We start from the raw sequence: 12,962 nt of genomic DNA, 5'->3' as shown, positions 1-12,962 counted from the left end.
AGCCGGGCGTGGTGGCTCACGCCTTTAATCCCAGCACTCCCAGCACTCGGGAGGCTGAGGCAGGAGGATCACTGTGAGTTCGAGACCAGTCTGGGCTACATAGTGAGTTCCAGGTCAGTCTCAACTACATAGTGAGACCCTGTCTCAAAAAACAAACAAAAAAAACCCCAAAAATATTTTTTTAAACATTTTATATAGTTGTCTAGAATCCTGTTTTTTTTTCTGACTTGTAAAAGTTCAATTTGCTTTAGCAGTTTCTTACCCTTATGGGTTATATCTTGAGTGATTGGGGACTGCTCCTTTTCTAACTCCTTCCTGTTCCCAGAAAAGAGAACTTGTGATTGTAGGGAATGTTTCTTGCCTCCTGTTCCATCCTCCCAAACCCAGAGGGATGTGAGTCCTTTGCAGCTTACACCTTTTAACCCCTTTTTGGCTTGGTTCTACCAAGTGTGATTGTTTTATTTTTTGTGTTGCTGAGGTTCCAGTAAGGTCCTTGTGCGTGCTAGGCAAGCGCTACCACTAAGCTACAACTCCAGCTCAATTCTTTTTTTTTTAACCCTAATTTCTTCCCTTTTTTTCCTCCCTTTCATGAATATGTTTAACTGTTCCTCTAATTTGACAAAATTAGAATGACTTCATTTTTAGAAATTAAATAAGAAATCTTTTTGATGTTTCTGGTTTAAAACAAAAAACAAAACAAAACAAAATTATAATGAAAACATTCCCCAAAGTAAGCTTTTGAAAGAACACAAACATTCTGGTGTGTGAATCATAAGTCTACAAACCTTGCAACCTCAGGGATGGGCTGCCCTGGTCCTCACAGTCCAGAAAAAGAGGGCAATATTGATTCCTCCCACCCTTCTTACTGTCCATCTTTGCCAGCCCAAAGAGGTGTATGAGGTATCTGCAAATTTGGGTTCGCTGTTACACTATACTGTTATTTTATTTTATTTTTGTAACATAGTCTTGACATGTAGTCCAGGTTGGCCTTGAACTCACTATGTAGCCCAGGCTGGCCCCGAACTTGTGGCGAGTTTCCTGCCTCAGCCTTCCGAATGCTGGGATTAAAGGCATGTGCCACCACTAGTGGCTTATACTGTTGTTTTCATCTTTCCAAGTTTTAAGGGCTGTTTCATGAAGAATGCATCTTCCTGCCCCAGTGTCTCTGCTCAGTTTTTTCCCTTAGCCTTAGGAAAGTATAACTGACCATCTTACTGATTTTTTAATGTGGGGGGTCAGAAAATGAAGGGCAAGGCAGATGTTTTTAATTTGAGAGAGATCAGTGACAACAGGTTAACTTTTCCTAAGAATGATTATTGAGGCATTCATTCCTTTCTTATTTCCTGGAACATGTGTCACCTAATGTTAATTTATGTGGTCAAATAAACATAGGCACAAGATAGGTAATGTCCAAGAGTGTGTTCTGTCTGGCTTTCATTGCAAGACATACTGAAACGTGCAGGAGCTTGGTCGTCTTGATTTTGAAACTGAATTCTGCCTTCTGCTGACATTGTGGCCTTGAGCAAGTTTCAGGAACTGTGAGGTTTTAGTTACCTGTATAATGAAGATAAAAATTCAGCTCACATGGCTGTGAGGGTTAGTGTGCTGTTTGTAAATGCCTGACTTGGCGTCTCTGTTTGTTTATGTGAGTGTCATTAAAGGGTCATTTATTTCACTTTGTACTGTGATTATTTTTGTAACAGTTAATTCTTTTTGTACAAAAATATATTGTAGGAAAATATGGAAATCCACAAAAGAACAAAAGCTAAAACTTAAAAATGGCTTGTACTTTCATCTTAGACCTACTCTCTTATTTGTGAGAGCCTTGTGCTTGTTTTTTGAGATATTTTTCTTTTTCTTTTGGCATACAGAAAGTTGAAAACATACTGCAGTAACCATTCACCTTAACCTAGGTTTGCCATTTGTTAACATTTTGCTACATTTGCGTCCTTTCAATCATAAACTTTCTTTTCTTTTCTTTTTTTTTTTTTTCCTTTATTGAGTTTATTGGTACATTTTAGGTATACAGTACAATTGCGTTCATTATTGGGATCTTGTACCTTTACATGACAGGTCTTGGTTCTCGTTTTTTTCCCCTTGTCTGTGCCCTCCCTTCACCCCCTCCTCCCCTCCCCATTTACAAACACTTTATTTCCGTTTTTTCATTTTGTCATATTTTTTTCTTTTTATAAACTTTCTTTTCTGCAGAGCCATTTACATGTAAGATGTGGAATTCATGACACGTCACCCCTGAGTACTTGAAAATAAGAGCAGTCTCTTACAGTGTCATAGTACCATTAGCATAATCAAGAAAATGAACCTTAATTCAGTATTATTATCTAATAGAAAAATCCACGATGGACATTTTTTAGTTACTCCAAAAATGGCCTTTAGTGTTCTTATTCTAGTAGAGGACTTCCACCCTTTTTGTTTTTCATGACTTTGAAGTTTTTAGTGTGTAAGCTAGTTTGCTTGTAGAAAATCTCTTGTTCTGGACTCATTTGGTTATTTCCTCATGATTAAATCCAAGTTAAATATTTTTTGGCAAAAATATTCTCTAGGTGATGTCACGAATGCATCATATCGAAAGGCGTTTCATACTCAGGGGTGTCACTGTATTAGTGATGCAGTTTGATCACTTGTCTCAGTGGTCGGTGTCTCAGAGTCTCAGTGACAAAACATAGTTATTACCGCTGTGGTTAATAGTTGATTAGTGACACTCAGTCATCTGATACCTCGAGGCCGTGTAAATACCCCGCTGACCAGCAGTCTGTCTGGGAGTATGTAGACTTTTGCCTGGCCCACTTTTTTTTTTTTTTTTTTTTTTTTTTTTTTTTTTTTTTTTTTTTTTTTTTTTGGTTTTTTGAGACAGGGTCTCACTGTATAGTTGAGACTGACCTGGAACTCACTATGTAGTCCATGCTGGTCTCGAACTCACAGCGATCCTCCTGCCTCAGCCTCCCAAGTGCTGGGATCAAAGGCGTGCGCCACAACGCCCGGCTTGCCTGGCCCACTTTTGATGCACACAGATAGGCGCATAGCTGCTGGAGCCTCTGCACAGAGAAATGGGTTTTGATGGCTTGTAATTTCTTAGTATTCTGCAGCTCTTCCTGTGTAATTGAATGTACTCTGGTGTTGAGTGGTGGCATGCTGTCCCATTGAATGGATCTGCCTTAATTTGTGGGGCAGTCCCCTGTCGTCAGACACAGAGATTGTTGTTTTTGGTTTTTTGGTTTTTGGTTTGTTGTTGCTCTGACTCCTTCCTCCTGCATGGTTTAGGGGAGGCTGTGGTGGGGGTTGCCTCCTTTTACTGTGTTGTAACCTACTGTGCTGGTCTGTAGCTCTCAGAGCGCCCTAGATTCTGCCCTGCTGAAAGGAGGGGTGAGTCAGGAGTGGAGGTGCCCTCACCTGCAGACTAGAGAGAGAGGGTGTGGGCTCTTAGGACAGAGGTCAGCCCTGACACAGCCTTAGTGGAAGGGAATGGCTTGCTGGTTGTTGGTATGCTCCTTTGGTAGGTGGCAAGATGGCTGTAAAACCTCTCCCAGGTTGGTACCTTCTTGGGCTTTCTCAGGAGGATATGTTCCAAAAGGCAATTGCAGTTTCTGAAGGAGAGCCAGTTACTTCTGGTTTTTGAGGCAGAATGTGAAGGATCCCCCTCTGTCCATCAGCCCTCACTGTTCCTGTGCTTCCCACTGACCAGTAATGAGAGCAGCGTGGGTAGACTGAGAAGTCAGGCAGCAAGACTGGGGTTTGTAAAGTGTGATAAATATTCAGGAAAGTGTGTGTATTTAATCATGTCATGTTAAAAATACTGAAATCTCAGCAGACTTAAGTTCTTTATTTGATATACATCAGGGCCTTCTCATTAAGAGTATTTTTCTGAAATTGTCAGTTATAGTTGGAAAATTATTCTTCCAGCAGCTTTATAATATTCTGATTATTAAATTTAAATTGTTTTAGTGGAAGGAAGCAAAACCGGAAGACCTTATGGATTCAAAACTTAGATGTGTGTTTGAATTGCCAGCAGAAAATGATAAACCTGTAAGTATGTTTATCGTTAGCAGTAATTGAATGTTGCAAGCTGATGCTTATTTGCATACCATCTCCTGGAAAAACCAAGATTTATGTTGGCAAATTACTTTCCTTCCTCTAATGTATGAGGAAAAAAATAAGCCGAAGTCATAATAAGTGGGCCTTTATGAAATCAGCCGTTGAAAGTTTTGTAGAAAGACAACTAATTGAAACACTTTTCCTCTTGAAAAGTGTAGCCCACTGGCTGTTGAGATGTCATAAATCCCCACGCACTGCTTTGGCTTGTCAGAGGTGTGGGTTAAGCAGTGGGTGAGAACAAAAGGGTGAATTCCTTGCCCTGCTTACTGGCCACGTGGTAAGCTCTTGGTTCCATTTCACAGAATGGGCCTGTCAGCCCTTTCCCTCAGCAGCACGGCTCCTTCCTCCTTTCTCCTCACCTACCTCTGCAGTAAAAAAAAACTTACAGATGAGGATTTCAAAGCCTCAGCACTGTCAACATTTTGGGTTGGCTCATTCTTTGTGGTAAGGCCTCCCATGCATTTCGGGGTGCTGAGCGGCACTGCTGCCCTCTGTCTGTTAGACACCAGTAGCACTCTTAGTTGTAACAGCCACTCATGCCTCTGGACAAGCCCACGTGTGCCCTGCCCTGCGAGAAAAGGAGCACCTCTCTCCCTCTGACCTCTCATTTTCCCTTGTTGTGAAACAAGAGGTGAGCTGGCTAGTGCCTTTGCTGTGACCAGTTGAAGAGAAGAACTGTGAAATGCTAATCTAGACCTCTCTTCAATCTACTCAAAAAGATTCAAATTATATTTAAAATAAGGAATTTAAAAACCCATGAAGAATCTGAAACTGCCCTGGCCATTAGTAGATGGAGTTGGGAAATGGAAATGTTCTTGAGAATTCTGTTAACATCAGTGATCTCTGGGATATGGATTTGTCAAAACTATGTAATATTTTCTTCGAATTGACCACTGTCATTATCTTGTTTCTTTAGATGAACAGTTGTGTCTCTCCTCCCCACCCTCAGTTTTCTCATTGTATATTTTGCCATGGGAAAGTCAGTTTGAAGTGAAAGACCTGAATTCCAGTCTCAGCTCTATGAGAGGTGGACCTGGTAGCCTGGGGCCTTGCCTCCTAGAGCTTCTCTCTGGGAAGTGAAGGGTAGAGCTACATTTCTGACTGCTCCCCAGATTCTCAGGTATTTTCCCCCAGCACCTGAGCACTTCCGTGCCCTGTTCCAACTGGCTGTCTTCAGTGCCCACAGGGTGTCCCTAGCAAAGTCTCTGCAGGGCCTGGGATGTGTGTGGCCTCCAGCCTGAAGCGCAGCAGACTCAGCCCTGCCTCCTAGCTCTAAGCCGGTGAGATAAATGACCCCATGAGTGTCCTCCCTGGCCTCCCACACAGCAGCCAGATCTTCACAGTGACAGTAACATGGCTGGCTATGGGACAATAACATGGCTATGGTATACTGATTTTTGCATGGCAGGAATTTGTTAGTGCAATACGCACAGCCCCTTTTCTTTTCCTTTGAAGTGTTAGTCAGAGCCCAACTTCATTATTTGTTCTTATTCATAATTTCTAGGGCCCAGATGCTTTATTTAGATTATTAGATACCAGATGAAGAGATTGATTTTTAAAATAAACGTGACATTTTACAGTGGGGGAAACGTTACCATGCGTGGTGTTTGATGAGAAGTACTTTGCGTTAAAAATTATTTTTTTACATGGTTGATGATAATTGAGCTTTCATTTATTTCTGAACAGCATGATGTAGAAATAAATAAAATTATATCTACGACTGCATCAAAAGCAGAAACACCATCAGTGTCTAAATCTCTGACTTCACCTCTGGATGACACTGAAGTTAGGAAGGTGATGGAAGAGTGTAAGCGGCTGCAAGGTGAAGTCCAGAGGCTTCGGGAGGAGAACAGGCAGTTTAAGGTAATAATTGCTTGCTTTCCCATCCACAAAAATGACCATTCTCACTGGGATCTTTGGTAGGAAAGTTGGCGAACCCCTGAATTTGAAGGTTTTTTTGTTTGTTTGTTTTGCTGTATGGTTATTTTTCCTTTCCTGGGGAGAAATTCTATAGCTTTTGTCAGATTCTCAGAAAGGTTCTTGAACCACCCCACCCCACCCCCATTAAGAACCAGTGTTGCTTGGGGAGAAATTTCTCAACTGTGGAAATACTTATCCTTTTAAAAACAAGAACATCCCCCCCTCCAATCACAACACTTGCATCTCCATTAGTGTAAAAAAAACAGCAGTGGTTATTTTGAATGTGCATTTTCAAACCCCACTCTGTCTCCTTCACTTGGATGGAAGTGTCTGTACGAGGCTAAATTTTGACTGGTGCTCTCTTCTAACATTGGTGTCAGACTAAGGCCTGAAGCACAGGGTTCTTAGAACTGCTAATGTGGTAGTGAGGTTAGAAAGGCAACCCTCGCTGGTGGAGGGAGGTAGAGTGTAGGAGAGGAAGCCTGAGTGTCTGTTTGCAGAGGAGGAGCTGGCATAGGGGGGCAGCTTGCAGTGGATGCTGAGGGGAGCAGGCGATGCTTCTTGAGCTCAGAGACCTGCAGTGGAAGCAGTGGCTGTGGTCCACAAGTTTAAAGTAGCTCTCGTACGTATGAATCCATTTCAGACATGATATCCATGAGACTATTTCTGAACATTTGGTCGCGGAAGTTTTTGTTGCAGCTTAATTTGAGGCCTGTCTGTCGTGTTAATCTTGATCGTGTCTTGGGTGTCTGCCGTTTAACTGCCACAACACCAGGTCCTCATCACACATTCCCTTAAGTCAGCTTCTTCTCTCATGGTGACGCTTAGATGGGGATAGGAAGGCTGGCAGTTTGTAAACAACCTCATTGCCTTCCTTTGTAACTTTCCTCCTTCAGCTCCTCCTTTTTATACAGGATAAATACGAAGCTCATACTTTATTTTTGACTAACATTCTGAGATATGCCTAAACATTCTCTTTGAGTTTCTCTTCAGAAATAGAATTCTGTGTGTTTAAAGTGCTAAATAGGTAGAAATGGCTTCTTTATAATCCCACTAGAATAAATACTGTATTTTGCTGTGCCTGTTTTTGAAGTTAATCAAACAGTGCCAGTCATTTATCACTGCAATATCACTGCATAAACAAAATATCTCTAAAATATTATCAGACTCGTCTTGACGCTAGACGATTCTTTATCCTGTCAAATACTGGTTGGTGCATTCTTTCATTTGGCCAACCCATTTAGTGAGTCTGCTAAGTGCTGGTACTGTAGATTCAAATGTGAACAGTGCATGCACCTGAGGAGCTAGCTCCCCATGGATGTGGCTTCAGGGAGAGAGAGACAGACATGATTATAGTCCATATGATGGTGGTTTTATTTTGGATAGGTAAGTTAATTAGATATCTTGTAGGCAACAGTTAGACAGGGCTGCCTTCCAGGAGCCAACATGGAGGATGATCAAGACACATTCACCGTGGCCCGAATTGTAAAAGGAGAGAAACTACTATACCCTTGTGCTTCCCCTGGTGATAAATAGCAGTGATTGATAGTCTAAATAGGTATCAGTCACTTGGGTCGGGGGTCATGGCCTTAGCCCAGTGTTTCCAGGAAATGTCCCTGACCCCCACCCTTACTGGAGATCCTTGTAGCTTGCTGTGTGACTTGCTCCCCAATTTGATTGCCATTTGATCGGTATTACCCGAGTGACTGTTCTTACAATCCTATTGGTTGGTCGTGGTTTTGCCCCACCTCATGTCCCCCTTAAATTTCCATTATGTCTTACAGTTTTTGTCCGATCTTGTACATGGCATTGCTGTATAAAACATCTCTGAGAAGTGGGGTGAAGGGGCCACCTACTTTCTCATCCCCCTTCTGTCTCTCTTAGAAGCTTTCTTTTTTTGTTGTTGTTTTTTTTTGAGACAGGGTCTCACTATGTTCAGACTCACTGAACACAGAACTCACTGTGTAGCCCAGGCTGGTCTTGAACTTATAGCAATCCTTCTGCCTTAGCCTTGGAGGTGCTGGGATTACAGGCGTGCACCCCCATGCCCGGCAGAAGCTTTCTTTCTCTCAATAATTTTTACCTACTGTTTACCTCCATTGTTCCTAGAATTCATTCTTCAATTTTAGAGAACACAAACTCATGTTTTGGCGATCTCGTAGGTTTAGGAGTTACATCGCTTTCCCCAGTATCAGTTTCACAGAATTGGTAGATGGCAGGGAAGGTCCACACTGTGGCTCATCCCCTGTGGGCTCCAGGAGTGCCCAGGTACTTGGTGAATGTGAGAGAAGTGAAGGAAAAGAACTGAAAGTGCCACTGGTGTATGAGACTCAGGGTTGAGCAGTTGGAGTAATTAGCAAGAGATCTGGCTGCAGAGAGGAGCCTGGGCAAATCAGAAGGACCTTCAGACTGGCCCTGTGTGGGGATGTGAGTGTGGTCTGGAGGTCATGGGCTGTGGTCTCGGGTCTGCAGAGTAACTTACAGAGTCTTCAGGCAGTACTCACTTCAGCAGCAAAAAGTGTCTGTTCCTCACCCATCCTTGTGGCTGTCAGGGAAGATGTGTGTAGGTATCTTTATGAAAAAATAATGGTGCTTCTCCATACATTAAGTAGTAGAAAATAGTTGGAGTGAGTGAATGAAGGTCATATTTAATGCCATTTGGTCCAGCATTCTGCATGTAACTTATCAAGTACCCGTTACATACAGAACTCTATATTTCAAAACTTCCAGGTCCCTCACTTTGTAGTTTCTTGTGATTTGTACTTGTGTGTTTTAGGAATTACCTATGACTTTAAAAGTCAGCCATGATTTAACTAGGGAAGCCTGTTTCTTTGAAGCAGGAAGGATAGAAGATTGGGGTTGGGTACAGGCTAGGAAGGTGTGTGCAGGTGAAGTTGCAAAGAGCCTGGTTGAACTCTGAAGAGCTTTTTCCTGTAAATGATGGGTAACCAAGACGGACCCTGCTTAGGGTTCTGTTATGAGGTGGTAGCTAGCAGCGCCAGGTTGGGACAGATGAAAGAAGAGAGCGGCCTCGCTGTGTCTCAGTGGCCTCAGGTAGGTCCTTTCTCTCTCCAGGACTCTGTCAGTTGCTCCCTTTGCAGAACGCAGTAGGATCATGTCATTGTAGTAGGACCGTGTCATTGTATGCCTCATTGTGAATCACACATTTGCTCCCATAGGAAGAAGACGGGCTTCGGATGAGGAAGGCAGTGCAGAGCCACAGCCCCATTGCAGCACTTGCTGCACCCGGGAAGGAGGAAGGCCTCAGCACTCGGCTACTGGCTCTGGTGGTTTTGTTCTTTATTGTTGGTGTCATTATAGGGAAGATTGCCTTGTAAAGGCAGCATGCAAAGGATGGCAGATTGGATTGATGGATGCACCATATCATGGGATTTCAATTTATCATAACCATGTGTAAAAAGAAATTAACGTATGATGACATCTCACAGGTCTTGCCTTTAAATTCCCCCTCCCCCTGCGTGCGCGCACACACAAATGTACACACAAATATAATATAACAATCTTTTAGAAAGTTAAAAATGTATAGTCAGTGATTAAGGGGAAATGAATGATCTCTGTCAATGATAAGGGGAACCGCGATTAATGCCACAAAGGGCGTATTGTAACTGTCATTGGAACATCGATAGGCCTTGGTACACGTCTCTGGATTACCTCTTTTAAAACAAGACATTTCCTTGCCTGTGGGAGCTGGAGCCCAGTGTGACGGGGTGTGCAGCCTGTGTGCACAGTCCCCATGCTGCCCACTCCCACCCAGACTGCTCTTCCTGTCTTCAGTTCTGTCCGAGCTGTCTGTTCCTTGGGACTGATGAAGAGCAGCAAAAGTGGAAAAGCATTGTGCTGGCGCAGCGCCAGGCGTGCCTTTCTGGGTGAGAGGCACAGGTCCACTGAGCCGGCGCTTTGGAAATCCAACTCGTGCTTTCTTCTCCTAGAGGGACCAAGCTGAAATACCTTTGGTTCATGTAGTGAGACTGAAATGCTATTTGAGATGTTTAATGCATATTTAACTTATTCAGTGTATTTCATCTCATGTGTTCTTACTGTCAGGAGAGTACAGTTAATGCTGCGGCCTACACATCACCTGTGCTGTGTAACAACAGTGGGTGGGGCTGGATGGCTGCTGGGGGCTGGTGCTCTGCCTCTGGTGGTTCTGGGCACGAGGATGGTTATCTAGGTGTCGGAGAACAGCTGTCAGAAGTGCTTGGGTGTCAGGAGCAGCTGTCCTGGGGAGGAAATTGTTAGCAGTGACAGTCAACGCTGGACACCTGTTGTGATGGAGAGCAGCTGGTCTTCCAGGTTTGTCCACCCCTTGCAGCCCTCATTCACGGTTCCCTCACACCAGCCTTGGCCTGTCCTGCCTGTGGGGCCTGGCCTGGAGTCAGGGAAGGTGAGTGGGGTACAGAGCACGAGGGCACTAGTGGCAGGGTGCGGTGGGGCTCCTCAGTTAGTCCATCTAATGGTAATGGAGAGTCTGACTGTGAATTAATTTTATGCCATAAAAGACCAATCCAATTCTGTTCAACTATGTAGCATCTTAAAAAGAAAAAAAAAAATAAAACCCCGAAATTAAGAATTATTTTGTCATTTTGTCACATTTGCTGTGTGGGGGAATTACTGTATCATCATTATTTTGCCATTGGAACCTTGACTTTAAAATGAGCTCCGTCAGTGAGAAATGTTTAATGGCTTAACTATATACACATGCATACATATATGTGTGTATGTATGTTTTTGGTTGCCTTCAAATGACAGTATAACAAATAAAACCGCTGAAATCTTGGTGCCTGTTGCCCTTGCCCTTCCCCTCCCTGCTTCAGAGAAAATGCACCCCCATTGTGGTTGGGAGCTGTGCTGGAGACCCCGTAAATGGGTGTGGGCATGCCCTCAGTGAACAGGCTCAGCAAGAGGAAGACCATTCTTGGAAGTCACATGCCTTGAGCCACACTGCTCTCCAGCCTGGCTCTTGGTGAGCAGGGCCTAGGACCCTGAGACTGGCATGGTCAGGGCTGTGGCTGGTCTGAGTAAGGAGCTAGAAACCCCGGGCTCTTAAAGGAAATGTCAAGCAGGCCTGGTTTTCACCAAGCACTCACTGCTTGGATACAGTTGGGCATGTAGATGGGGAAGGCCACCCTGTTATCTGTTAGACCCTGAGGTCTTTTCCTTGTGACCGGGTGAGTGAGTTGGGAAGCACCTGCCTTGTGTCACTTAATTTCCAGTTCATGAACTAAAAGTTGCTGATTGAAGGTGCTGCAGCACATCAGTCTTCTTACAGCTTTCACCCCCTGGTGGGTTTGAGAGGAGAGTGATTCTGAGGGCCCCAAACAGTACCTGGGGAGCAGAACAGCCCATGCAGAGGTCTGCAAATTTGTTCTAAAATACACGGCTGTGTTCCAGTAAAACACTGTTCATAAGGACAGTCAGCTGGTGGGTTCAGCGTGCCTAGGAGGCTTCTGTCATTTGGGTCTTGGAAGGTGACTCTGTGTTTTGTGTACCGTTAAGGTAAGAGTACTCAGCTTCTCAGAGGATGCAGAGATTTTGTTTGCAGCAAAAAAACAAAACAAAACAAAAACCTCTTAAAATGCAAAGTTGTCAAAAACAAAGCAGAAATTGTCTGTTCCCTCAGCTGCCTGTTTCCCTTGTAGAGGTTAGAACCTGCTGAACATGTGTTAGTTTAAGAGGGAGAGAAGCAGGGTTGTGGTGGAAAGTGGGTTCTTCCCAGTCATCCTGGTCAACAGAGAATGTGGCAGTGGAGAGGCTGTGTAGCCAGGGCTGCTCACTTCAGGGATGGGTGAGGCCCCAAGTTCTCCAGAGAACGTGGAGACGTGTGGTAACATTATGAGTGTCTTTCCCCCCGAATGACCGAAGGGGGAAACCTGAGAGGCAGAGAGGAGGCAATGGGCTCTCACAGAGTCCTCTTCTGCCCAGAGAGGGAAAGGGCAGGCTGAACTCCGGTGAGTGCTGGCCAGGGAGCACTGGTCCTGCAGCAGCTCTGCTGGGTTCCTTGGGTTTAGAAACCCCAGGCATTGTGCTTGCGGGGCAGGTGGAAGCAGCATCAGAGCCTTGTAAATTTTTATTGATTGAATTTTTAAATTGATAGTCTAAACTCTCTTGGCACGATACAGAATGCCTTTTAAAGACAGCAGGCCGCATTATTTGTAGGTGTGAGGACCTGGCTTTAATTTTTTTCTCTTCTTAGTTTGCATGTTTTTTCTCTCTAGTCTTTTAAACCACTGGCACTAGCAGTAATAAATATTGATAAAATCAAAATGATTTTTACCAGTGGACAGTTTATGCCTAGAGAGACGGCTTATACCTACATAACACAGAAGGGGGAAAATGAAGAAGCTCCAGTGATCCGTGAAAACCTAAACGCTTTCAAACAAGTCCTAGGAGCAGAATTGCTATCGAAAGATATCAGTGCCCAGCTTGCAGGCTGTGTTGAGTCAGATAGAGCTGAATGTAGTGAGAGTTGAGCGCTAAATAGCCCTTCAAATTAATTTGAAAACAAGCTGTGTGTGTGTGTGGCATATGTACCATGTGTAAGTAGCTTAACAGTTTTCAAATGGTGTCTATATTTTTGCACACAAATCTGTCTTTGCAAACTCACAATCCATGCCAAAATACAGTACCATTTGTCATTTTCAGCTCTTTCTCAAAAGAACTGGCCCATGTACAAATTTCTGGTTATGGTTTATGAAACCTTCAGTTTAAAAGAAGAAAAAATTATCAAGAAATAAGGGCCTGGGCCGCCATGTCACCTCCCACATCTGAGTTACGGTTGGCTTCCCCACCGGAACAACCCCAGCTGGGCCCATCCCTCCCTCCTGCTGGGAAGACAGTGAAACAGGACATTGGGATTAGTTGAAGGTACTTATCAGAGGAAAGTGATTTTTTTTTTTTTTTTTTTTTTTTTT

The 12,962-nt window shown here is 43.8% G+C and overlaps 1 protein-coding gene across 3 annotated transcripts in view; it reads left to right on the top strand.

Annotated features, from left to right (window-relative positions):
- The window catches only part of Vapb (VAMP associated protein B and C), a 50,703-nt gene extending 39,898 nt beyond the window's left edge, over window positions 1-10,805 (top strand). For all 3 annotated transcript variants that reach the window (XM_010628774.3, XM_010628775.2, XM_019208102.1), the window contains exons 4-6: window positions 3,961-4,041; window positions 5,797-5,973; window positions 9,210-10,805. In XM_010628774.3, coding sequence (XP_010627076.1) covers window positions 3,961-4,041; window positions 5,797-5,973; window positions 9,210-9,368 — 417 coding nt within the window. In that variant the 3' untranslated portion in view covers window positions 9,369-10,805. The remainder of the gene's footprint in view (window positions 1-3,960; window positions 4,042-5,796; window positions 5,974-9,209) is intronic.
- Window positions 10,806-12,962: the final 2,157 nt, after the last annotated feature.

The sequence above is a fragment of the Fukomys damarensis genome, unplaced genomic scaffold (assembly GCF_012274545.1).
Source record: "Fukomys damarensis isolate Sample0158 unplaced genomic scaffold, DMR_v1.0_HiC HiC_scaffold_22, whole genome shotgun sequence".
Taxonomy (NCBI): domain Eukaryota; kingdom Metazoa; phylum Chordata; class Mammalia; order Rodentia; family Bathyergidae; genus Fukomys; species Fukomys damarensis.
The sequence above is the reverse complement of the archived record's forward strand: the minus strand, read 5'-3'. Positions and strand labels throughout refer to the sequence as shown.